General features: G+C 44.1%; 1 protein-coding gene across 6 annotated transcripts in view; it reads left to right on the top strand.

Moving 5' to 3' along the window:
• Positions 1–368: 368 nt before the first annotated feature.
• cplane1 (ciliogenesis and planar polarity effector 1) overlaps positions 369–23,994 on the top strand; it is a 32,684-nt gene continuing 9,058 nt past the window's right edge. For 2 of the 6 annotated variants that reach the window (XM_079524904.1, XM_079524901.1), the window contains exons 1-39: positions 369–470; positions 1,476–1,633; positions 2,166–2,301; positions 2,582–2,701; positions 2,828–3,060; positions 3,224–3,330; positions 3,429–3,585; positions 3,693–3,796; positions 4,150–4,332; positions 4,863–5,112; positions 5,862–6,050; positions 6,460–7,253; positions 7,378–7,568; positions 7,783–7,863; positions 7,962–8,129; positions 8,757–8,924; positions 9,792–10,023; positions 10,391–10,530; positions 10,908–11,125; positions 11,238–11,402; positions 11,896–12,043; positions 12,730–12,839; positions 12,921–13,070; positions 13,162–13,273; positions 13,855–14,155; positions 14,396–15,511; positions 15,976–16,073; positions 16,181–16,272; positions 16,356–16,420; positions 16,656–17,043; positions 17,150–17,518; positions 17,773–18,441; positions 20,488–20,666; positions 20,774–20,864; positions 21,407–21,488; positions 22,016–22,150; positions 22,894–22,988; positions 23,319–23,562; positions 23,673–23,896. In XM_079524904.1, the coding sequence (XP_079381030.1) occupies positions 1,553–1,633; positions 2,166–2,301; positions 2,582–2,701; positions 2,828–3,060; positions 3,224–3,330; positions 3,429–3,585; positions 3,693–3,796; positions 4,150–4,332; positions 4,863–5,112; positions 5,862–6,050; positions 6,460–7,253; positions 7,378–7,568; positions 7,783–7,863; positions 7,962–8,129; positions 8,757–8,924; positions 9,792–10,023; positions 10,391–10,530; positions 10,908–11,125; positions 11,238–11,402; positions 11,896–12,043; positions 12,730–12,839; positions 12,921–13,070; positions 13,162–13,273; positions 13,855–14,155; positions 14,396–15,511; positions 15,976–16,073; positions 16,181–16,272; positions 16,356–16,420; positions 16,656–17,043; positions 17,150–17,518; positions 17,773–18,441; positions 20,488–20,666; positions 20,774–20,864; positions 21,407–21,488; positions 22,016–22,150; positions 22,894–22,988; positions 23,319–23,562; positions 23,673–23,896 (8,385 nt within the window). In that variant the 5' untranslated portion in view covers positions 369–470; positions 1,476–1,552. Of the gene's footprint in view, positions 471–735; positions 842–1,472; positions 1,634–2,165; positions 2,302–2,581; positions 2,702–2,827; positions 3,061–3,223; positions 3,331–3,428; positions 3,586–3,692; positions 3,797–4,149; positions 4,333–4,862; positions 5,113–5,861; positions 6,051–6,459; positions 7,254–7,377; positions 7,569–7,782; positions 7,864–7,961; positions 8,130–8,756; positions 8,925–9,791; positions 10,024–10,390; positions 10,531–10,907; positions 11,126–11,237; positions 11,403–11,895; positions 12,044–12,729; positions 12,840–12,920; positions 13,071–13,161; positions 13,274–13,854; positions 14,156–14,395; positions 15,512–15,975; positions 16,074–16,180; positions 16,273–16,355; positions 16,421–16,655; positions 17,044–17,149; positions 17,519–17,772; positions 18,442–20,487; positions 20,667–20,773; positions 20,865–21,406; positions 21,489–22,015; positions 22,151–22,893; positions 22,989–23,318; positions 23,563–23,672; positions 23,897–23,994 lie in introns of those variants that run through there. The other 4 variants (XM_079524905.1, XM_079524902.1, XM_079524903.1 and 1 more) reach the window with 4 other exon arrangements.

Below are 23,994 nucleotides of genomic sequence, written 5' to 3'. Positions count from 1 at the left end.
TTCATTCACATGCATTTTCATTCAACAAGTTATTAATTATTATACTCAAGCAAGTGATGTTATTAGCCTAAGTTGAATAATAGCTTTATAATTTGACTTGTCATACTGTCATAATGCTATCACTGTTTCCTGTCAGTGCAGGAGGAGAGGAGGTTGTTTATATTAATAAATAAAACATAATAATAATGATAATCGCTAAATCAATTAATTGTATACAGTGCTGTATTTTTGGCTCTACTGCCAATGTGCAGGGTATCAGCAGGTTTTAACCGTTTTGCTAAGAATTAAAATATTATCGCTGAGATGTGTATCGACCGTTCCTTCTTTACACCGCCTTGTTCGATGCAGCCGAGCCCCTCGCCGAGCCGAAGTACCACAACTTCCACAAGGTGGCCGCGTATTTTTGAGTAGCACATCGTCTGCTTCCATGATGCCCAGGTTGTTGACAACTGTGATTTTAAAAAGAATCTGTAAGTTGTTGCATTAACTGTCCATTGTCTATCCAGATATGATATGCTTGTTAATTGTCATGTTATCATAACCGGTAATCCGGTATCATAAATCATATCATAATGTAATGTGCATATCCGATATGCAACCTTCCCGTTCTCACGCGGTGTTATAGAGTCTAGTCGAATATGTCGAATAAACGAAGACACGAACCGAACGATAAAAATATTTTATTATTTTAGTTTACATTAGAACCATTAGGAAAAAATAGCGCTTACTTCCTGGCTCTGGGTTTCTAAGGCAACGCGTCGAAGCTTCTGTGGAGGGTCATCAGGAAGAATCGTTTTCCGTTACCAACGCGGGGGGAAATTCGAAACATTTCGAGATTATGGTATAAAACGTACATGACGTTTTGATAAATGACAAAATAAAATGTATATGTAAAAAAAACAATGCTTTGAAGGTGCGAGGTGACACTGGTCTTGTTTGCAATAGCCACAGTTGGCTAACTAGCATAAGGTTTCTCAAACATACTGTATCAATAATAGTGTTAATATTTGTGTTACCATTACAATGGGACGGGTCATTTATTGCAGTTTTTCTATTGTGGTGGTGTGTATGGTTTGGTTTGTAAACTTAATTAGTAAGTTGTTTTCAAATAGGATACAGCTGACAGTGGTTCTCTTTCATCGCAATGATCCCCACATTCCACGCACAGACTCCCATCCATAGAGCTCCCATCTGAAGAGATTTTGAGCCGAGGACCCCCAGTGGCACCAGAAGATGCCTAAATGATAATAATATACAGTTTATCCAACGTCTGGTGGTTGTATAGTTTTAATACTAATCCCAGCATCGGTAGGGGTAAACCTCCACAGAAACTAGCAGATCAACATGCTCGATGCAATGTGGGTTTACAGATTTGCTATTTTCAGTGAAGATATATAGAGCCCTGACAGACTCCGATCATCAAGTATAGGGTTTAAGTTGTTAACCTCCGCTGATGTTAGTTTTCCATTTAGCAGGCTCACACAGTCTCTACACGAATGGGCATCCCTTGACTGTGTGTCATTGATGGAAGGATTGGTGTTGTTCATGAGAAATGAAGCTGAACCTGGAGGTTGTGTTGTCATCCAGCATCAAAAGGAAGAAACCATGGCCACGCTTCTGCTGGCTTGGACTGGTAAATGGACTAAACTGTGATAGTACCATTACTGATTGTTATCTGTCTGCTGTGGTGGAAGAAGTAGTCTACTCGGATTGTTTCACTTTAAGTCAAAGCAGCAATACCACAGTGTAGTCATGCTCACAACAAGTGAGAATGTCTAGTCTTCATTCAACATTTTACTTGAGTAAAATAAAATAATTATTGGCATCAAATATTATCAAATAGTTGAAGTATAGAATATGTGATTTGTATTAATAATAGAAATCTGCAAAGTTACTAGTAACTATAGTTTTCAAATAATTGTAGTAAATAGTGAATATTTGCCTTGAGATATATAGAGGAGTAGCACTATAAAGTATCAAAAATGTAGTCCCACAAAGTTGTACTTAAGGACAGCACTTGAATAAATGTACTTAATGACGTTCCAACACTGGCTTTCTGTTGATGATAGCTGATTTATACATGTACAGCAAAGTAGGCTATAATTCAGGCTTAATCCTCCCTGCTACTTGTTGAGAGTATGATTTGTGTGGATTTCAATGTCCAGGAGAAGGAGTCTGTTTTCCTGCTGGATGACAAGCGTATCAGCGAGATCAACATGGTGACTGGTCGCACCAAGAGGAAGACTCCTAAACTCTACCCCTTGCTGACCAATATGGTGACAATGTCTGCATCTCAGAATGGTGGGTTTGAACTTGAGTAATGCAGGGCTGCAACTCAAATATTTTCTTAAAGATTATTCTATCAATAACCTTTTCAATGAATCGATTATCGGTTTTACATAATTACCTATTCTTTTCATTATTTTGGGATTTGTTTTGTGCAAAGCGTTTTGCCTATAATGACGTGCACAAAATATGGATTGATTAATAAATGGTGCATTAATCAATTACTTTTGCAAGTAGACATCATGTATCATTGTCAATGAGAGGAGAACATGCCACTAGCTCTTTTGTCCCCCAGGAGTATTGCTTGCTGGACTATTAGTCTCTGGAGAGCTGTTTCTCTGGAACAGGGATAAAGATTCATTAAAGAAGACTGCAGCAGCCCCTAAAGTAGCTCAGCTGGTTACTGATGCTCAAGGTTTGTATAATTCAACTGTCTGATGTGAACCTAACATGTGTTTTAACGTGAGGCAAGTTCCAGTCAACTGTTTTTAAATGACAATGACACATTAAATCTCAAATCTATGAATGTGTGTTGTCACAGGGAATGGCATACGTCTATCTCTCCAGGTGTCAGCGGATGGGATGCGTGTGCTCCTTGTATCTCTAACAGGGCAGGTGTGTCTGTGGGAGGCTACAGATATCAGGGACTTGACAGGGGTACGAGATGCCACTGTAAGAGGGAATTGGACTCTCATACAGCCCCTGGAAGATACAGTTCTACCTTCATCACAAGACAAAGAAGCATCACAACACAGCATCTTTGTCAAGTCAGAGGTCAATTGAATTTAAAAATTACTAGTAAATACTTAATATATTTGCATCTGGCCGCCTGTTTGTGCCATTGTATAGTGTAAATAAATTACTTTTCCCCCCACTATTTTTCAGTTTGATTGATATGCTCATATATATGTATCTCCCCCCAAAATGATAAATACAGGCCATGGGTGATGTCTGCTTGTCAGTGTTCGCTTTCACATCTGAGGAGAAACTAATTATCACCTTCCTAAAAATTCAGTGGGTGGAAGGCCATGTGAACAGAGTTAGGTGAGTGGACTATAGTCTGTGTGGGACGCCTGTCATAAACAAAAATATTTGTATTGTAAAAAGTCAACCTCTTTTAACTGTTTTATTTATTACTCTAGTTCTGTGGGATACAGTGTAAGATGGACCAACAAGACATATCACATGTCTGTTCTCTCTCCGCCCTGTCGTCCAGTGAAGTCCAGAGGGGCATTGTTGCCAGCTTTTTCGCCTGATGGCCTATTATTAGCCATTGCCCTGAACCAGAGAGATCCCAGAGTGAGCATCTGGTCTCACATGATTTGCTTTACTTCTTCTATCCATTAATTTATGGCTGCTGCTCCACTCTCTGTCCAAAACGTGAATTCCCTTTTTCCCCCCGCCAGACTACACAGGTTCTCTTTGTCAGCACACAGAATTTTGTCTCAGTGTCCAGTGGACTTGGAGGATGTGGCAGCAAGAAACTAGACATCCCATCAAAATATGTGAGGTAGAGTACCTGAAATGGCACAAACACCATTATATTAACTCACTGACTTTATAGGATGTTGCTTTAACCACTTAAGCGCTATTCTCTGACACATGAGCTTAAAGATCATCTGTCTTTGAAATATCATATCATATTTTGGGGTAGACCGTGTCTTATCTCATTTGAGTAAACTATATTGCATAATACATTGTGGTTTTATGTACATGCATGCATGTAGTAGTTGACTTTGTGTGGCCAGAATGCCACTTACATTCGGTAACTTCCAGAAACACCAGTTCACATCTATAAATGTTTGGAATTTGTTAGTCTTTGTTGGAGAAATCAGCTCAGTGAATTCATTTTCTGTCTCTTAGGTCTTACTGGGTGGGTAGTGTGAGCTGGGCTCCAGGTGGGCTTTTCCTGGCCTGTGTTCTAAAGAGAGGCTCCCTTCTTATGTTGGCTCGTCTTGGGGCTCTTCTGTCTCTGTCCACCTCTGGCTGCAATGTGGACTTCGGTCCTGCACACTTTCTACCTCTGCACCCTCTGGTCACGTACAGGTACAGTAATACACTCCATGTTGCTTCATTAATAAAACATTTGTAACAAATCTGATTTGTTAATTGTGTTACAATATAACTAGCACTTCTGCAGTGGCTGGAGGTGGCTCTCTACTCTTCCGTTGAGATATTTAGACCCTGGTGGACGATAGAGTAGTTGACTCTCACTAAAGTTAGTTGAAACAGAATTGGGACAGCACACTGGATTGGACATTTGATCTGCCACTACTTAAAGGGGAATAGCACTCATTTTCGACATTTTACTGTCATAAATATACAGTAAAATACCTTATATAGTTGTGTGGAAATAATAAAAAGGTCCCCCCCATTCTGTGTTGCCTAGAACTGGAGGTCTGAAAAAGAATCCTGTAACATTATGAAGTACATCTTGATGATGTCATAAAGATAATGTTACAGATATTTTTCAAGCTCACAACTGTTATGAGCTTCTAGAGCTTATTTTCCCCCGCTACAACAAAGTATACAGTGCTTAAGTAGTTACTTTCCAATTTTGTACCTTCTCGTTTTAGGCCACCAATGTCTGCAGGGAAAAGAGATGCCTCTGTGTCAAGCTCCAGTTTGTCCATACGGGATATCCTGAGGCAGCGCTATTCTGTGACCTGGCATCCACGTATGTTCTACTTCATTGTGTCAGACGGCTACATGGCTACAGTCCTGAGGGTGCCAGAGAGGCCCACCCCTGCCCTCCTTATTAAAGACCTGCTACAAGACACTTGCCAAGGCCTGGAGAAAACTAGACGGATGTTGGAGAGATCACAGGTGAGAAACGAGGGACTTCCTGGAAGAGGGAAAGCCACACGGAAGGGATGCCCCAGTGGGGAGAGAGTGGAGAACTTGTATCTAGGTAATCCAGGAGATTCAGTCGTCAGTAGCAGTCACATGTGACAGAGACAGACGATCTGCCACATTCTCTCCAGTATTGTGAAAATCAATTATACTACAGTAATTCGTTTTTAGACAACTAGTAGTGACTCCTTTCTAAAAATATGCCTTCGACAGTGATAGTGGAGAGAGACAGGTAATGCAGAGGTAAGGTAATGTCGTGCCCATTGTACATTGTACTAGCGCTTCGGAAAATAGTGGATCCAAGCACTTTTTACTGAGTCATAGTAATTGGGATATTAAACACGGCAGACCACAACTATACAAATTAAACTACTATGTTTCCTGGAAGAAAAACAAATGCAATGCTGTGGGGGTTAGATTTGGCAGAATAATGTGAATTAGAATTATCTTAATTGACTGAGATGCAGAATATATTTTAACATACAGTTCTGAGTTAGATTAGTACATTCAGAAGTAAAATACTGACATTGTACAGTACATTATTCTGTGGACTCTATGGCGTTACTATTAATGGTCAAAATCAACCCCTTTTATTTTATTTTATTCTTTTTTACCTTTTTTCCCCCTCTGATGGGTTCCCAGATTGGATTAAAGATAATCCTCCTACTGCAAGAAAACAGTTTGAAAAGGGCTAATGACTTTTGTCTTTCAAATACCCTTAGATTCACGCAAAGGCCTGGTTGGAGTCTATGAGTTGTTTGAACCCCGTTGGCAGCATGGAGGAGCTGAGACCCATGGATCCATCTAGGGTCACTGACTCTGCACCAGCTACTGCTGACTCCACTCTTCCCATTTTCCTACAAGACCAGGGAATCCTGGGGGACACCACTGAGCTTCTTCACAAAGTACAGGTGTGTCTGATTCTCAATGTCTGCTAATACATCATATCGGATGTATCTTTTTGCCAGGTGCATGAAAAGCGCCTGGACTACATTTGCTATCCACTACGGTCGCTACTAGAGGTAGCTCTAGTAGCGACCGTAGTGGATACCTTTTCATGATTGGCTGCATCGTCTCTAGGCTGCCTCTAAGCCAATGGGAGACTTACCCATAAAACCCATAGTCTGACTCTGAACGGCATAAAACCCATACTCTGAATGCTGCAACGTGAAGCGGTGAGCTGAGGCAGAGGCTGCAGCACACAAACTGATTACACTATAGATGTTCGTATACGAGAGCGTTCTGCACCTGGCAGTTATGACTGAGTCATTCTTGTTTATTTACATTGATGTCTCTAATCTGTCTGTGTCATTTTTCTAGGCATTATTTGAGGACGATTCTGATTTAGACGGACTACCTGCTGGTTCTCATATGGAGGAAGGTGGTCGTCTGGAGTTCGCCTCAATGTTTGACACCCTCCATGCAATGTCAGACTCCCAGGCTGGTCCTGGAGCCATTCCTGTCCCAGCCCCCGAGAATCACTCAGACTCTGTTCATTCAGAAATTCTCAGTGAACTTGATCGCGTTCAGGGTAGTCTGCTGATAGCATGGGCTCTAGGTGTATCTTTAGGAGGCACTGTGGAACACAGGAAACATCTCATGAGGTACACGGTTCACTGTATGATACGACTGGCTGCTTCCCTCCGATTGATCCCTGCCTCCTTGGCCCACACTGGAAAAAAGGACATATCTTTTTATTCTCGGCTCCTCAGTCTACTCAGGAACATTCTTTCTTTTCTTCCCTGGGATGCCACTCGTGCAGAAGGGTGGGGTTGTATGGGCTTAATGGTAGAGCTCAGCCAACATTTGTTGCGCATGCTGCTGTTTCCTCCCCCTGAATGCTACCAGAGTGGCCAGCCTGGCTGTCAAATATCCTCCCAGAGCCTACACACAGCCCTACTTATACTGCAGACAGTGTCTGGCAGTCTTGACCAGACCTACAGTCTACGGCTGAGAACCGGCTGGGCCGTTACTCAGGAGAAATCTGTCCCTCAGCCACCAAAGTCCTGGTCGTCAGACAGCTACCATGTGCCTCTGCTTCAGGATGAGCAGGAAGGGAAACCAAACCGTGTGCAGCAGGCACTACTCCCTGTCCCCCAGCGACCGTCAAGCAGGTAGAGGAACTTTCTACACTGTTATTGTCTTTTTCCTGTCCATTTCCTGTCTCTCTTTGCCAGTGTTAGCAAAGGTTTCTTAAGTGTGTTGACTGTGAATGATCCTGTTTTCTTTTTTGCGTAGGTTGTTGGGAGTGTGGCAGTGGCTTTACAGGGCTACCAGGCAGTACATGGAGGAGCTTAAAGGCGTCAGAGGTTGCCATGGATGGGACGAGGAAGAGGACCACGTGTCTATGATCCTGGAACAAATTCAGACAGCCATTCAGAGTACAGGAGAGAGGCTTGATGAAGGGCCTGCACTGTTGAGTCATTCAGGTGGGATACAAGTGTACAATCTGTCTAAAGCTGTGGTTCTCAAACCTTTTAATTTCAAGGACCCCGATAATATGAGTGTAAACATGGAACCAAATGGACCCTAGGGTCCCTGGATCCACACCATAGTGTGAATCTGCACTAAAGCACCTACGATTTTGCTCAAAAAAACATTTGACTTCATGTGTCCTGTCCCCCACCCCCCACCCCCACACAGGAGAACAACACTTCCTGTTTGGCTTCTACTCGCAGAGTACCGATGCGTGGAGGTCAGAAATATTAACGGAGACAAAAATAAGTGAGAAACAGGGCTTCGACTTTGTAGGTTATTCATGAATTTGCACTAGTTGTTCACTTACGGAGTAGAATGGAATATGAATGCGTTCTCTCCGTCAGATTGTAATCGCAGGGTGTTCAAAGAGACACGGCTGTGCCTGGCCCTCCTCTATGGGCTGCTGTTCCAGTATCGGTTGAGAGAAGCCCAGGCGCTAGGTGACCACATGGCCCGCCAGATACTGTACAGTGATGGACATCAGAACCAGGACTACAGTACCTCTGCAACAGGTCTGCTTGGCTCAACAACACTTAGCTGTAATTCTTATTTAACCCATTAAGACCTGAGGCTGTTTTTTTGAAGAAAAAAATAAAAGTATTTTGTTCCAGGGACTCCCAAGGTAAAGATTTGAGTTTAAAATGTTTGCTCAAAATCTAAATTATATAGCAGTGATGTAAATAGGTTTTCAATGTAATGAGTCCCGTGATGCAGGGATGGTATTTTAGATGAGTCCCAGGGACATTTTATGAGTCCCACTTCAACGACGTTAGGAGTCATATTAGTCACATTTTTACAAATTGCAGCATTTAACTCCCATTTCATTTTATATGGTTATAATGTGGTTATATTCATGTAGAAAACAGAAGAATACATTATTATTAACTAAAGCTAGCAAAATAAACTAGAATAAAAAACAGTACAGTAGTACAGTAGTGCATCCCGTGGATGCAGAGGTCGTTGTTTTATTGCCCTTAACTATAAACTGCGTTTTGGGATGCAACATTTTATTTTAATCTCTATAAGCTTTTTATCTACCTTGTTTCTCAGTTAATTTGGTTATCGCTACATATTCTATGAAATTGTACAATTGTGCTGTGATAAGTTTTATGAATGTGCTCTGTCTTTGCATCCTGTAGCAGACACTCCTCCTGGCTTAGGGATACCAAAGGACATCCACAGTGAGGCAGCGTATGCAGTGGTTCAAACTCTGGGGAGGTTCATGGCCTCTTACTTTACCAACCAAGCCCTCTACATTCTGCCTCCACACAGTGTAGATGTCCTGCCCCCTCTACACGTGCCACATGGTGATGCACTCTCACAGTCATCTTTTGCTAATGCATAGTTAGTAATATACCTGTGTCTGCTACGTGTCTGGTGGCTAGGGATGTAACCACCGTTTTTAAAATTGTTGATTACTTTGTGATTAATCGAATAATTGAGAAGCACATTTTCTTTTTAAAATCGTTCTTTATGGCCCAGGCGGTGGCGTAACCGTCTGGGCACTCGACTGGTAATCCAGTCGCAGTGTGCCGCGGGTTCGACTCCCGAGCCCGACACGGCCTTTACTGCATGTCTTCCCCCATCTCTCTCTCGTTTCCTGTCAGCCTACTGTCTGTCCCTTCAAAAACCAATAAAAGGCGTAAGCCGCAAAAAAATATCTTAAAAAAAAAAAAAAAAACGTTCTTTATTTCCGGTATATATAAATATATGTAAACTAATGTATATGAAATAATTTGAATTTATTTGTCTGATTAACCACTTTATACCTATTTCATTCTTTGTGGTATAACAGTGATGTGCAAAAATTCAGAAAGCTCGCAGAGCATTGTGAGCTTGTAAATCTGCCATTTTCTGTGTTTTAGATTATTATTATTATTTTTAAATATTTGATTAAAATCTATTCATTAAAAAAATCAGACCCGTCTGAATTGAGTGGTGCAAAAGAACTCAGCTTCCCATCATGCGCCTGTGCACAGTGTGAAGCTCAACAGCGCCACTTTGTCACCTGTTGGTACCCTAAACAGACAGACAGACAGAGGGACGGACATAGTTGGGCATTGGAGTGGCTGCACCCTATGGTTGCACCGCTCAAAAATCGATTAAATTGATTCATGACTGTTGCACCCCTATACTACTGGTTGGTAAGGTTCTCTTTTCTTCTCTTTTCCCAGCCGTGGGAGTTGGGCGCCTGGTCCCCCTGTGCCAGGAGAAGGTGGCAGGGGCAGTGCGTGGGCAGCAGCTGTCAGCAGTGTGGACAGTAGAGTATGCCCTGGACCTCCTACTGCTGGGCGGGCTTCTGCCTGAGGCTGTGTGGCTGGCTCATGTTCTTGGGGACTGGAAGACTGCAGCTTCTCTTGGCCTGGCCTATACCCGTTACAGCACGGAGCATTACGACTTCACTCGGTCAGTGGGTGCATAGCATACTGTTAATATAGGGCATAGCAGTGGGCGTGGGTTTTTTCATTCCCATTAATTTTTGAGATTTGCAAAAATATTTGATCAATAAGCCATCCAGGATCCTGGTAAATCATGCACATAAAACCTTTGATTCGGTGAGAATAAAGGGTATTTGTTAAAAGTAGTATGTCATATAATTAAATATATAATTTTCACAAAATCAAAGGTTTTATGGTTATGAATCACCAGAATCACCAGAATATGTAACCCTCTTTCCTCTGTCCTTGGTTTCCTGTCGCTCTGCATTGACCTATCTGAAATGAAAAGCATGAACATGTATGTGTTTATGGTTGCTGTGTGCCTCTCGTTACAGACATAGGCTGCGAGAACTCCACCTTACAACAGTCTTAGAACCAGGGCGCATCTTCCAAGCACAGCTAGAGTCTCTGCTTGGTAGAAAAACTGTCTCACACGAACCTAAAGAAGATAGTAATGACTACAAGAGCTTAACAGGTTTGTGAGTCATGGAAATATCAAGCTGATTATTTTGCTGTGCATAACAGAAATTCCTATTTATTTTAACCTTTTTCAATGTCTTGTTTTGAGTGGTGTAAACCACTCCTACAACTGGCTTTTGTGTGCAGAAAAAAATGAGCATGGTTGCTATGTTCAAAATAATTTCTGACGTAATTAAATCACACCCGGGTGAACTGGATGACCGTAGCAACCATGGTCATTTTTTCTGCACAAAAAAAGCCAGTTGTGAAATCACATCCGGGTGTGATTTCATTACGTCAGACATTACGTCAGACCACAGCTGATCATGCTATATAAAACCTTACACCACTCAGTTCACACAGGTGTGATTTTTATACTTACATTTCCACTAGACTCGTTGGAAGGAGAAGATTGGGAATTATTACAGGTTTCGGTGCAGGAGATTCTGAAGGCTTCAGTTATGGCTGGAGTAGATATTATATCTGAACCCCTGACTGCCTTGTTGGAATCTGCTAAAGACCTGTCCTCCAGCTTGCCTGCTCTAGTGCCCAGTGGACTGTATCTACCTGCACCGCCTCTCTACTGTCCCCAGCCTGCTCCAAACACACAGGTACTACACTCAACAGAAGAGATGTATCACAGTAAAGTAAAACAAATCCAAATAACACTGTATCTACCAGAAACAAATCTATGTGCATGCGTGTGTTTGTTTTATTTTTTAGGACCCTGTAGGGACGTTGGGAGAGCTCTCAGAAGTTGCGACCCGTCACAAGTTGTCCGCAGTGCTTCGAAGATTACTGTTGCTTCTGAGATCTGCACGTTGCTGTCGTCCTGCAGTCCAGTGGTACATCAGAAATCTCCGTCGCGCCAGACATCTACTACACAAGGTACATACATTCCAGCCTAGGACAGGATACAATGTAAAAAAAAACATGTTTCTTGTGTTGTGTGAAAGTGTAGAGAGAAAGGATTCCTTGAGAGAAGAAATTATAGTTGACTATTGTAACGCTGCATCAATGTTGGGTAAGGTTTAATCACTGAGGGATGGTCATTTGTTTTTGAGTGGTGCAAACCACTCCAACAACCAGCTTTGTCTGTATGTTTGTGTACCTGTATACCTACGTGTCCGTGCAAAGGTGAGCATGGTTACTATGGTTAGTGTGTGACATCACTGACATAGCTGATCAGACTATATAAGCACCACCTTGCACCACTCAGTTCACACGGGTGTGATTTTTTTTAATGTTCTGGTAGTTTTGAGTGTTGATTTGGGTGTTATTTTAGACTGACTGATTGAAAACATATGTACTGTATTCTATTTTTTATGTTTTGTTTTCACTAAAACTCTATCTCTTCTCAATGGCCTTGGTTTGTTTTCAGATCAAGCAGAAATACTCCTATCCCTCTGCTAGCGAGGAAGAGGAGCCTTTCCCAGATGGCCTCATGAAGTTCATTAGCCGTAGTGGATTCTTCAGGCAGGGATCCAAAAGAGACGTCCAACTGGATCCTGTCACTATTCAAACTATTAGTAAGAAGATCTATGGCGCGCTCTCAACATGGGGTCTGGGGACCCCCAGGGGTCCATGAGGGGTTTCCAGGGGTCACCAGCTAAATGATTGATAGTTAGTTCCCAGAGATAAAAAAAAATCACACCCGTGTGAACTGAGTGGTGCAACTACACATGCTAACCATAGCAACCATGCTCGTTTTTTTTGGTACGAACAAAAACGGGTACATGGGTACAAAGCCAGTTGTTGGAGTGGTTTGCACCACTCAAAAAAAATAATCATATGGTCTAATGCATATCAATCTGAGGGTAATTGAAATTACTGTACTGAGCTATTCTATTAAGCCAGATTATCAGATCTCTGCCTACTGATACTGAAAATCTAAATTCAATGTAGGGATTTGAAGGGTGGAGAAAACCAGTGCTAACAAATTAAAGGACACTCTTTTCATTGGTTCTGTGATGCCGTTATTTTTGAGTAGTGCTAGCCCCTGCTATGTCCAGCTTTTAGTGTGTGTGCTAACACAAACTTTGTCCTAACACAAACATTAAATGCCATTCACAATGAATGGACAATTGTGAGTGTTTGTGTAAACACAAACATTGAAGACGAAGGTGACAGAAAACATTTGATACAGGCAGCACTCAACATTATTTATTCTTATTCGATAAGAAGATTAACATTTATCTTTTGCGTTCTTCACCAGTTTGTTTCAGAGAGCTATGTGGCCTGTGCTGGATGCTTCATGTCAGGGATCAGCTGTCTAATTCTTGCAGGAAGTACCAGGCTGTAAGACATCATCACACCGATATGCAGGTATGCCTACCCATTTAGTGTAGTAAGTGTGTAGCATAGCCTCTACCCTTTATACCCCCTAGATAACTATTTGTTCCCCAGGTTTCTGGTGATTCTGAGGGGAGACCTTCCTGTGAAGAGGCTCTCCGCTGGGCCTGCCGTTTCATTCCCTTCTCTGGCTTCCTCAATGCTGAGGAGATACTCCAGGACATGCTGCTCAGCCTTGTGTCAGAACTACCTCCCGTCTCCATGGTGAACTGCCTATTTCCTGTGTTTATTTACAAAACATGCACTGGCATGTTGTTTTGTTGTGTAAAAGAAGACATTTTATGGTTCATCCTAGGTGGCAGAGAGCCTGGTGCTTGCCTTCCCAGAAGAGGAGGAGTCTGTCAGAGTGCCCCTGAGAGAGAAGTACAACTCACTTCTGCAGAGGCTGAGGCAATGCACTGTCCCAGGTAATGCTACGTCTCTTCACCAATAGGTTGCTCCGAAGCACCGTGCCTTCACTTTATTATCATTCAGAGTGTACGTACTGTAGTGCCTAAAGTCCTATACTTAATGGCACTACTGGTTGCCGACGGCCAGATGGAAGTTCTTACGTGTGCCAGTACAAACAGATCTCCAAAACATGTCCGTTGAATTTAACTTTGCTTTATTCTCTGCAGTCATTTTCCTATACAACATACAGATAAAATAATAAGAAAGAAACAGTAACAAACACAGGGGACCAGCCCTCCTGAACACAGTAGAAAACTGTTAGCCTCTGCCGTCTGCCACTGGCAACACCTGTGCCTGATTAGCAGCCTGGTTAAATACCTGGGCTGGCCCAGACACTGACCAAGCTGCAGTGACACTGTCAATCAGCAAAACATTAGGTCATAATGGCTCTTACACGTACCATGCTCTGATTTTTACCTCTTCTTTCTGGCATCTATATTGTTGATTATAAAAAAGACATCTTTTAAAAAATGCTTCTCGAATATTCGATTAATCGAAAAAGTAATCGAATCCCTGATGCATTCTCTGTCTTCTTCAGTAGCGGAAAAAGAGGAGGCGGGTGAGATGATGATGATTGTCATTCAAGACAAACTCAGACAGAGGAGGAAGCACTTAAAGCGTTTAAAGAGACACCTGGCACCTCTTGAAGTTTGCCTGTGGGAAAGAGAGGAGGAAGACAGGGGCGGTGTGGGGACCGCCAACTTAGGGCGGCTCCCTCTAGGGGCCAGTCTGAGTAGCGGCACCCTGACTGATGCTGGTCACCCCTTGGTATACAGTGATGGCGACACAGCTACGTCAGAGGCTCTCTCTCCTGACCTGCCAAGCAAACCCATGGCCAGGTAACCAAGTTACAATATTAGGCCTTCTTTGGGGTGAAACTATTCATCGATCAACAGCAATTAATCGCGTAATTTTAGTAAATATAATGGCATGCACTATTTTTCAACTGCACCAAAATGTGAAAACTTGTCCATGTTCCATGTTATAAAGCAAACATGTGTTTGGCAGCTGGCTACATTTTAATTTCATTTTGTGGTTCGGATCTTATTCTGTGGACTGTCTGTGTTTGTCCATCTCAGGGACAAGAGGGTAAAAGTAAGAGGCAAAGCAGATGCACAGAGACATTCTGTCAAGAGGCAGAAGGTCATCCAGGAGGAGAGTGAGAGTTGCAGGACCCCGTGTGAGGGATCTGAAGGGCAGCCTAAGGTGGAGCAGCTCTCCCTGCCTGTGGTTGGTACTTGGGAGTTTGAGCTGGAGGACCAGGAATACCTCCGTTACCTGGAGCTCTTCCTCAGCTATGTCCTGGAGAAGGACGATGCTGAGGGAGCAGACTCGGGCTCTGAACCTCCTCTACTGAATGGCTTCTGCTCCCAGCTAAGGGACAGGGAGCTGCACTCCTTCACCTTTGACGTGCTCACCACTCTCCATCGCCGTCATCGGGACTGGCGCCATCCAAGGGGACATGGGGACAGCAATGCTGCCGTTTTCAGAGCTGGGCACTGCTATAAGTCAAACGACAAAGGTTCTACTCTTGAGCCACCGCCTTCCACGGTGTGGAGTGAAGCCCCCGTGTCCACATCCAACCTTTCTGTTACATCCCTCCCTGGCCTGCGAGCTGGAAAGCAACAGGGTTTATTTGGGCTCCGCCAGCAGGCCAGCAGAGCCGCAGATCCGAGCAGTAAGGGAGGTCACCGGGACTTTGAGTCTGGCACCGTTCCACCAGAGCAGCTGACGGAGCGCTTGCTGCTCGACTCCCTAATTTGCGTGGAGGCAGTGGAACTACAACAGGGCCTTGACCCAAAACTGGAGGCTCGGTTCCCTGAGCTGAGCAGGCTGCTGGAGTGGATGGTACGCTGGGCTGACCGGAGGCTGCTATTAGGACACTCCAACAGGAAGACGGGGAGTGAGAAGAGGCCTGGTGATGAGAAAGGTGTAATGATCCGGGTCAAAGCCTCGGTGCCGGCTGTCCTCACAGCCCTTAGCTTGATGGAGCGCAGGTACACTGCTGCACTGCCCAGCTGGACGGAGCAACAGGTCCATGTTCCAGAAAGACATGGGACTGTGGCTTCAGTGCAACAACTAGAGGAGGGCTGGAACCTTGAGAGGGATAGCAGTGTGGATACAGGCTACCCTGGATCAGCAAACACACCCATTGACGTTCCTGATCAAGATCCACAGCAAGGGGAACTGTCCTTGTGAGTATCTCAGGTTTTTATACTGTGCGTGCGTGCGTGCGTGCGTGCGTGCGTGCGTGCGTGCGTGCGTGCGTGCGTGCGCAGAGCTAATCCTACAAACCGCTGGACCGATCAGCACCTAACTTTATATGCACACATCGCCAGTAAGCCATAGAAGTACTTCCACAAATCTTTTCACATGTTTTATACTTTTGGACATAATTATTCAACTGTCATTTCATAATTAAAGTCAATGGGGCTGTTATCGCACTGAAACCTTGCCCAAACTTGTCATACTGTACGTCATGGCGACTTGCGTCATAGATGACTGCTGTCACAGGCTGCTCACATGAAGTCTGAGATCCACATTGGAGTCATGCCGTTTCTAAATATGTGGATCCTGAAATCCACATATTTTATGTTATGTTATGTTATGTTATGTTACTGTATATAGAATAATCTGATCTTGTGTTTTCCTGTACCAGATCTGACTCAGAAGGACCAGAGAGGGAGACGTCAGACTTGACATCACACCATAATGACCAAGAACAAGTGACCTCTGACATGACACTCGAAAAAGAGGGTATGATATTTGAATATTGTAGATCAGAAGAGTACCTGAAATGTAATTTGAGAAAGCCTTAAGGAGAGAATATAAAATGACATGTAGATTTGTGTGTATCATCATAGACAATTGTGGTGCCAGTGAGTCCTTCAGAGCATCGTCCTGTCGTTCTAATGGGAACACCGAGTCTGGACACATCCACTCGCATCATGAGCCGGTCAGTAAACATTCATATTACAGTGGCAACAGTTATTGTCAATAAGGAAATGCTGAGGTCTAACTGTTACTCTTCATTTCTAGGCTTTAACTCTTGGAGAAGTACACTGCTCGCAGAGAGATGAAGACGTTTCCAACACGACTTCTCAGTGAGTTCATAAAAATAATTATTTCAAATATCTAGTAATCTTATTTGAGCTATTGTTATGTAATGGCATTGGCTCAAGTGAGTATGCAAACCACCGTTGGTATAATATTTGTCATTAACTTGTCAGTTAATTCCAAAACTGGAAATGAAAGAGATTTCGTTGTTTTAGTTATTCAATCTCATATTTAGCTGTTTTGTGTTGTACAAGTCATGGTCTTATTTGTCCTTTTTCTCAGAGGTTCCAGCAGGACTGCAAGCTCAGAAGCTGCTCCTCAACTCCATCTTGTCCCTGGAGTGGAGCCTGTGGATGAAACGGTAATCCCTAGTCCAACTGGAATGGAGCCTGTGGATGAAACCGTAATCCCTAGTCCAACTGGAATGGAGCCTGTGGATGAAACCGTAATCCCTAGTTCAACTGGAGTGGAGCCTGTTGATGAAACAGTAGTCCCTAGTCCAACTGGAGTTCAGCCTCACAACACACCGGTCACTCCTTCACTCCATCGTTCACAGAGCTCCACAGCTAACACTCCCACTGTTGTTACTACTGCTCCCAGTCAGCCCCCACCGGCACAGACAGAGCCTGTGAGACAGCTTTTGAATGATGAGCTGTTCAGAATGGTCCAGGTAGGAGCAAGTGCTGAAAGAATAGAAAAATTAGGATTTGAGAGGGTTTTTCGTTTGTTTGTTTTTCCCTAAATTGACTGTGTTTTTGTGTCTTCATTTGCTACAGATCAACTTTATGAGCCTGATGCAGGTGGCGGGAGCCTTCTTTGCCAACTTTCCATTTACTCAGCAGAATAGTATCCTGGGCCAGTTCGACGTGAACCCATCAAACCTCAACATGCAATCCTCAAGTGCCACCAACCTCTGGCAACCAAATTTCGTATCTTCCAATACCAACATTTCCGCTGGGCTTCAGACACAGACTGCTGGTTTGGTGTCTGGATGTCAGAGCACTCAGCCTAGTCAGGCCCCTGTATCCAGGCCCGTGGACCCAGTCCCACAGAGCTCAGTAGAGCTGTCACCTATTAGACCACAATTACACCAGTCGGTCAACAGAAATCTGCCCTCCAATGGCAACCCAGTGTCTACTTCTCAGGTAATGTCAAGTTGGTCTTTATAAGCCCTATCTTTAGGTGACTGGAGACCCCTAGGGCTCTACCCCTACTACGCCCCCTTCAAATTTTACTCTACACTAAATATCTTTGCAGAAAATAGCCGATCTACAAGCTCACAATGTGCCACATTTCAATGCATTGTGTGAGTCAGTGGGTTAATAAATTAAGGTTGTATGTGTTAATAAACATACTAGTTTCCTCAGAATCAGTTTTTCTTTTCTTGGTCTTACTACAGGATATGGAGCCATTGTCAGTCCAGGCAGAGCTACCTGGAAGCCCAGGCAGGGGGAGGAGAAGGTTGATCCCATCCTCTCAGGGACTTTTGACCACCATGGAATCCAACCAGAGCATTCCCAGAACCCCTTTGATAGCTCCCTCTTATGGCGACACTTGGGATATCCCTGCTCGCCAGGTCTCTGGGCTTGAGCCCCACCCTCCCCTACTGCCACAGCAGAGGCCTGTCAGGAAGGCCTGGGCCCCATGCACTGAGAAGAGAGAAATCATGGGACCCTCCCACCGCAACCTCAACCATGATCAAGTCGGCTTGAATAAACAGGGTGAAGAGGACAACAGGAGGGTTATGGAAAAGGAGTCCAACGTTCCACCCAGACACCTCAACCTGGACCTACCTACGAATCCTTCACCTGACCCGACCCTGGAGACGGATTGCTGCTTGTCGAGACCCAGAGGTTCAGAGCCTCCTCAGATCTTCCCTGCTCTCCCTGTTCACAGACCTCCAAACCAGGGTCTGCGTCTGTTACACTTTCAGCCTGAGCCACACCGCATCACCGCTGTCCCTCAAGCATCTTTACCTCCTACCTGGAGATCCTCCACTATCATCTCGGTCCCCATGGGAGAACCCACAAGTATCCAACTACTGCACATAGATCCTGAACCCAGAATGGTAGGAAGGCCCATTTCTTTTAATGTAATTTAATCCCTATACTTTGTTGTCCTACCTCTATATACCCGTACACTCCTCCATGGGTATATACTTGGTCACATGCACCCATTCTTGGGGTCTATACATTGTCCCTATAAACCAAATCTCTTTGCCGAAAATAGCCGATCTAATAGCCCATAACACATTGGGATGTATTGTGGGATCTGGTATTTAGATGTGCTATTTTTAGCAAATGTTCACCAATTTTCACCAAATGTGTGCCTATTATGAATATGACATTCACATGCTATGATTTCAAAAAGAGAATGAATAGCTGAACTGCAAGCACACAACACATTGCAGATATATTGAGTTTTTCTGAATAGGTTTTTGTAAATATCTATTATACAATTGAAAAGGTGTGCCCAAAACGCTGTTCCCAACCCAGGAAAAAAAGGCACCAGCTACTACGTCACTCCAAGAGTGTCTGACACACTGCAACACACACTGCAATAACACACTAACACGTCACAGACTTACCCTCCGCGTCGATCCACGGCTATCTCCTCATGTCGCGCAGCACGCCCACACTCAACACCACACGCGTAAAAATTGTCATCACACTGCCACTACAGCCGGCTCCCGTCCAGACTCACAAACAATATCAATATCAATAATAAACACAAACACGCCACAAGCACCGACACCCCCGCCTAATTTGTTGCCACGTCTATGAAAACAAGCACAGAAACAATGCCATTCAACACGCTACTTACACACACTACCACTCGCTTACAATACGCGGACCTGGCAACACTACATCCCCTCTCCCATTCGCTCAAAGCCAACCACGTGACCCACGAGAGCTTTTATGTTTCTGCAACACCGGAAGTTACACGCTACACACACACACATTAGAAGAACAACACGAACACAACACTACACACACACACACACACGGGCCACTGTTGCCAGGTCTATGAAAACAGGCCCAGAAAAAAGCAAACAGACCCAGAAACAAAGCCATTCACCACGCTACTTACACACACTACAACTCGCTTACAATTCACGACCCTGGCAACATTGTTCCCCGTCTTCCACAACACACACAGTCCCACACAGACACACACACACACTGATTCGGACTTGCATGGACAGCGGCGCCATTACATAAATACACCGTTTAATTCATGCAAACACGACAATTGCACCACCAGTTTCATTCATGTAAACACGACAATTGCGCGACCCGTTTTATTCATGGAAACATGACAACTGCGACGCACCGAGTCGCATGGATTCTGTGTGTGTGTGCGTGCGGGGTGCCTCTGAATTGGAGTGTTTATGTCAGTCAGCGATGCGATCCGTTGTTATTCAGCCAGGAAAACAATCTAAACATTATATACTAACGTCAGCACCGGGCACATTAACACACACAAGCGTTATTAGTTGCGTTTTCTCATTGAAGTGCCTCTGAATTGTAACTGTGTGTTTATGTCAGTCAGCGATGCGATCCGTACCAGCACCATATGCACGGACTGGAGAGAGGCGAAGTGTTTCTCTCCCTTCGGCTCATGTAGCCCTCATTGTAACTACAAATATTGTTCCCGAACAAACAATGTGGCGTCACTGCAATCCGCAATCCAAAATATTGTAGCCCTACTATAATGCAGTCAAGGTCCCCCAAAAAATATACTACAGTATGTTCTGCTCCATTCTCAACAGCTTTTGGTTTCCAAAAACAGTAATTTATTGTAAGCAAACAAAAACAGTAAACAGCAGTTTCATCTCTGCTTATTTTCATTTACATTAATTTCCTTTGATGTGAAAATACAACAAATCATAATAATACCCATCCGTTACTACATGTCAAGGGCACAATACTGGAGTGGAGTCTGTCAAATCCCGCTATTTCCTTCTTCCCATTGCGCTGCCAACGGAACTAGGATTCGCCGCCCAAAGGGCGGCGAAATTCTAGTATTGTACAGGTGGAAAGTGGATAACGCTAGATATCACCGAATCATACTCTGTAACATGTACAATATGAACTTGTGTTTTCAATATTAGGTGCCCATCGCTGCCCCTCCAGTCCAAGCAACCCGTCTCATCTCTCTGGAGGACTTGGCTAGCTTAGATATCGGGAGGCAGAAGGCAGGAGAAACAGGCCTTCGGCTGCTCAGTGTACACCCAGACAGTCAGACCTCTGACAATGTTGCCTGGTCCACCAGCTCCTATTCCAGCAAGAGGTTTATGCATCACATCTCATGTTTATACAGTATGTGTATACTGTAACGTGTGTATACTGTAACGTGTCTCACAGCATGCCATACTTACTTTGTGTGTTGCTTTTTAGGCAGAAGAGGAAAGAGGAAAGGATGAGGAGGAAAGGAGAGAGAGCAGAGGTCACATTCAGACCAAATCATTCCATCATTCCTATGCAAGAGGTAGATCAATGTCACTTAACTCTGCATTCCGAATTCATGTTACCTTTACTAATACCAGTAAGAACGCCTGAGGGCAAGAAGTGTGCACGCATCTGCCTGGGTGACGGCAGACCGCTGGGCGACAGGAAGGACGGGTAGGGAAGGATCAACATATGGAATGTCAGGACAGGTCAGCATATATGGAGATCTAAGGGTTTGAGGTCAGATGTAGAGTTGCTAGCCGGCTCCATATATGCAGATCTAGGTGATGACACAGGGTTTGATGAGGTCAGCGTTGTGATCTTCATATATGACACGTCACGCCACCATATATGGCCATATATGGAGGTGTGATGTCACGAGGCGTGACCATATATGGCGTGGAGGGAGTAACTAATTAACAGACAGACGGGAGATGCAGGTTTTCGTCGCAATTAACCACTTGAGCCCTATATATGTATTATAGAGAAAATAGCTGATCTACAAGCTCACAACGCATCACATCATGACGCGTTATGAACTTGTAGAGCTGCTATTTTAAATATGAAACCATGCATCTTCAGCCAACAGATACAACTGTAAATGAGGAACCTGTTGCCGATGAAGTAGAGCCTACTGTTGAGCAGGGCTTTGCCATTCCACTTGGTGAGTATCATATTCACCCTGGGATTATAGCCTACTTTATCTAGGGCCAAACAAATAGACATTTGGAATTCAAAAGGTTTTTGGAACTTGGAGTGGGCAATTAGAAATATTGAGACAAAAAGGTGATGTCTAAGAATGATTAGTGTATGTTGTTTTGTCATAGATTATCATTTTAGCCTTCAACATAAATACTAACCAACACATGTGGGTGGATATAAGGGCATTTGGACATTTCCAAAATCAAAACTTAAATTGACATTGGTTTTACAATATAAATTGGGGATCCCAGAGATGGAAATGCCATTAAATGGAGGGTCAAACTGGGGGTTCTTGAAATTAAAATGGTTGAAAATCACTGCTAGAGCCATAAAATTCTTCTCTTATGTGGGTCCCTGGCATATCTCTTCAAATGGGGGTCCACGGGCTAATTGGTGTAAATTTGGGGGTCCTTGACATGAAAAAGTTTGGGAACCACTGGTTTACAGCCTAAGAGCATTTATATGTACTGTATGAACCTATTCTTCCAGGGTCCTTTGACTCCATGCTGATCGGTCAAAGATTGCTGGACAAGGCAATGTCCACCACAGCTGAGCTTCATGCCTTTGCCTCCACTCACAAGAGACCCCCTGAAACTCATGATGTTTGCACCAATACAGAACCAGGTGAGCAGGGAATGGAGGATTTTCTACACTATTTAATTCAATGCAATACCAGTTGCAATGAACATTGTACTCACAGTAGCCACTTAATCGTTTACCCGCCAGGAACATAGGAATTTTAAAACGTAGAATCTTGTAGCCTGCCACAAACGGAAAAGCCGTTTTAACAGCGATGTATTCATTAATGCATGTTTTAATACGATCGTATCGAAATCTACCGTCAGTTAGCTTTGTTATGCTTCTGACACAATGGGCGCGGCCATTTTGAAAATGCGCGCGCATCCACTAACATTGTCGGCTCTGTTTTCAGACGGCTTTATCTCACAGAAGCGACATTGCAGAGGACGCTTTGTCCCAGACAAGCGTTTTCAACGGCCTGTAGCAGGCGCTGTGATACTCGCGGTCCACTTTTTCCACCACCGACCGAGAGAACGAGCACCAGCTTCGTCAACACACACGGAATGGTTTCATAGTAAAATGCGATTACGGATATTTGGCTCTTCAAAGTAAGTGTCACGCGTGATTAAACCATGGCAATACGCAATCGAGGGATTAATTAATGGCGGCAGGCTAAGAGTTAAATAAGTGTGTGTGTGTGTGTGTGTGTGTGTGTGTGTGTGTGTGTGTGTGTGTGTGTGTGTGTGTGTGTGTGTGTGTGTGTGTGTGTGTGTGTGTGTGTGTGTGTGCGTGTGTGCGTGCGTGCGTGCGTGCGTGCGTGCGTGCGTGCGTGCGCTCTCTCCACACAGCACAATCTTCTGCTGCAGTGCTTCCTCCTGATTCGTCGTCCCCTCTGCATCTTCAACCCCCTGATCAAGACACACAGGAAATGCACAGGGATCATGTAAGACAGTCATTCTCATCCTTTTTTGAATTTCAAAGACCCCAATTTGATACAAAAAATCGCTGGGACCCCAATCTACAGTGGAAATCTGTTTATTTAACTCTGAGAGTGTAAAAAAAAAAACATTTGGTTCCCTTTGTACGCTCTCAGAGTTACATCCTCAAAAGGGTCCATTTGGATCCCTGGTAGTCCCTGGACCTGTAGTTGAGAAACAGTGATGTAAGAGAACAAGAAATCCACTATATGGCAACCCATCTCACTTTATCTGTCTCTTTCTGTTTCTCCACCTCTCACTCTCCCCCTTTGTCTCTTCCCAATTTCATCTGTCAGTCTCTCACTCAGGAACTTCAGGGCCACCAGTTCATCAATGTCATTGACTTGGAAGATGGAGCCCTGCTCCAGGACCTACCAGCCTGTCCCAGCCCAGCGATACAGCATGTTCCTTCCATCCAGCCCCCTTCTCCTACTTCGGCAGAACTCCATTTAATGGCTGTTTCTGTTATTAATGATGCCCATACTGCTGCACACACCTCTGTAATGGCTACAGAGGGACCTAGACCCATAACTCCTACAGGTATTGAGCCTTTAGAATGGAATGAAATCCGATCTTTGGCAAAGCACCATATTGTTAAAGTAGAATAGGTTTTATTCCAGCTGGACCCTAATTTATTGTGTACCGCGTAGACGTCCCTGAGACTCTCCAGCCTGTTGAGCCCAGTGGAGACCCAGTGACAGTCAGCCTACTGCAGCACAGGACCAGTCCGTCGGTGGGCTGTGATACCGCGAGCAGCTTACCCGTACCTCCAATTGTCCAGGTCTCTGCCCGCCTGTCAGAGATGGATGCCCAGTTGGCAGCCCTGCAAAGGATTGCAGACCACATGGAGATGGAGTTTGCCAACTCCAGGCTGGTATGTTGTCTTGAGCCTTCTTGGAGGTCTGCATTGATCATGAAGATTAAGCCAGAGCCCAGCCCATAACCGTGATTTTCACCTGACTGAGCCTGACT

This window comes from Electrona antarctica, assembly GCF_951216825.1.
Source record: "Electrona antarctica genome assembly, chromosome: 16".
Taxonomy (NCBI): domain Eukaryota; kingdom Metazoa; phylum Chordata; class Actinopteri; order Myctophiformes; family Myctophidae; genus Electrona; species Electrona antarctica.
Note: the sequence above shows the minus strand (reverse complement) of the source record. Positions and strands in the feature narration are given on the sequence as shown.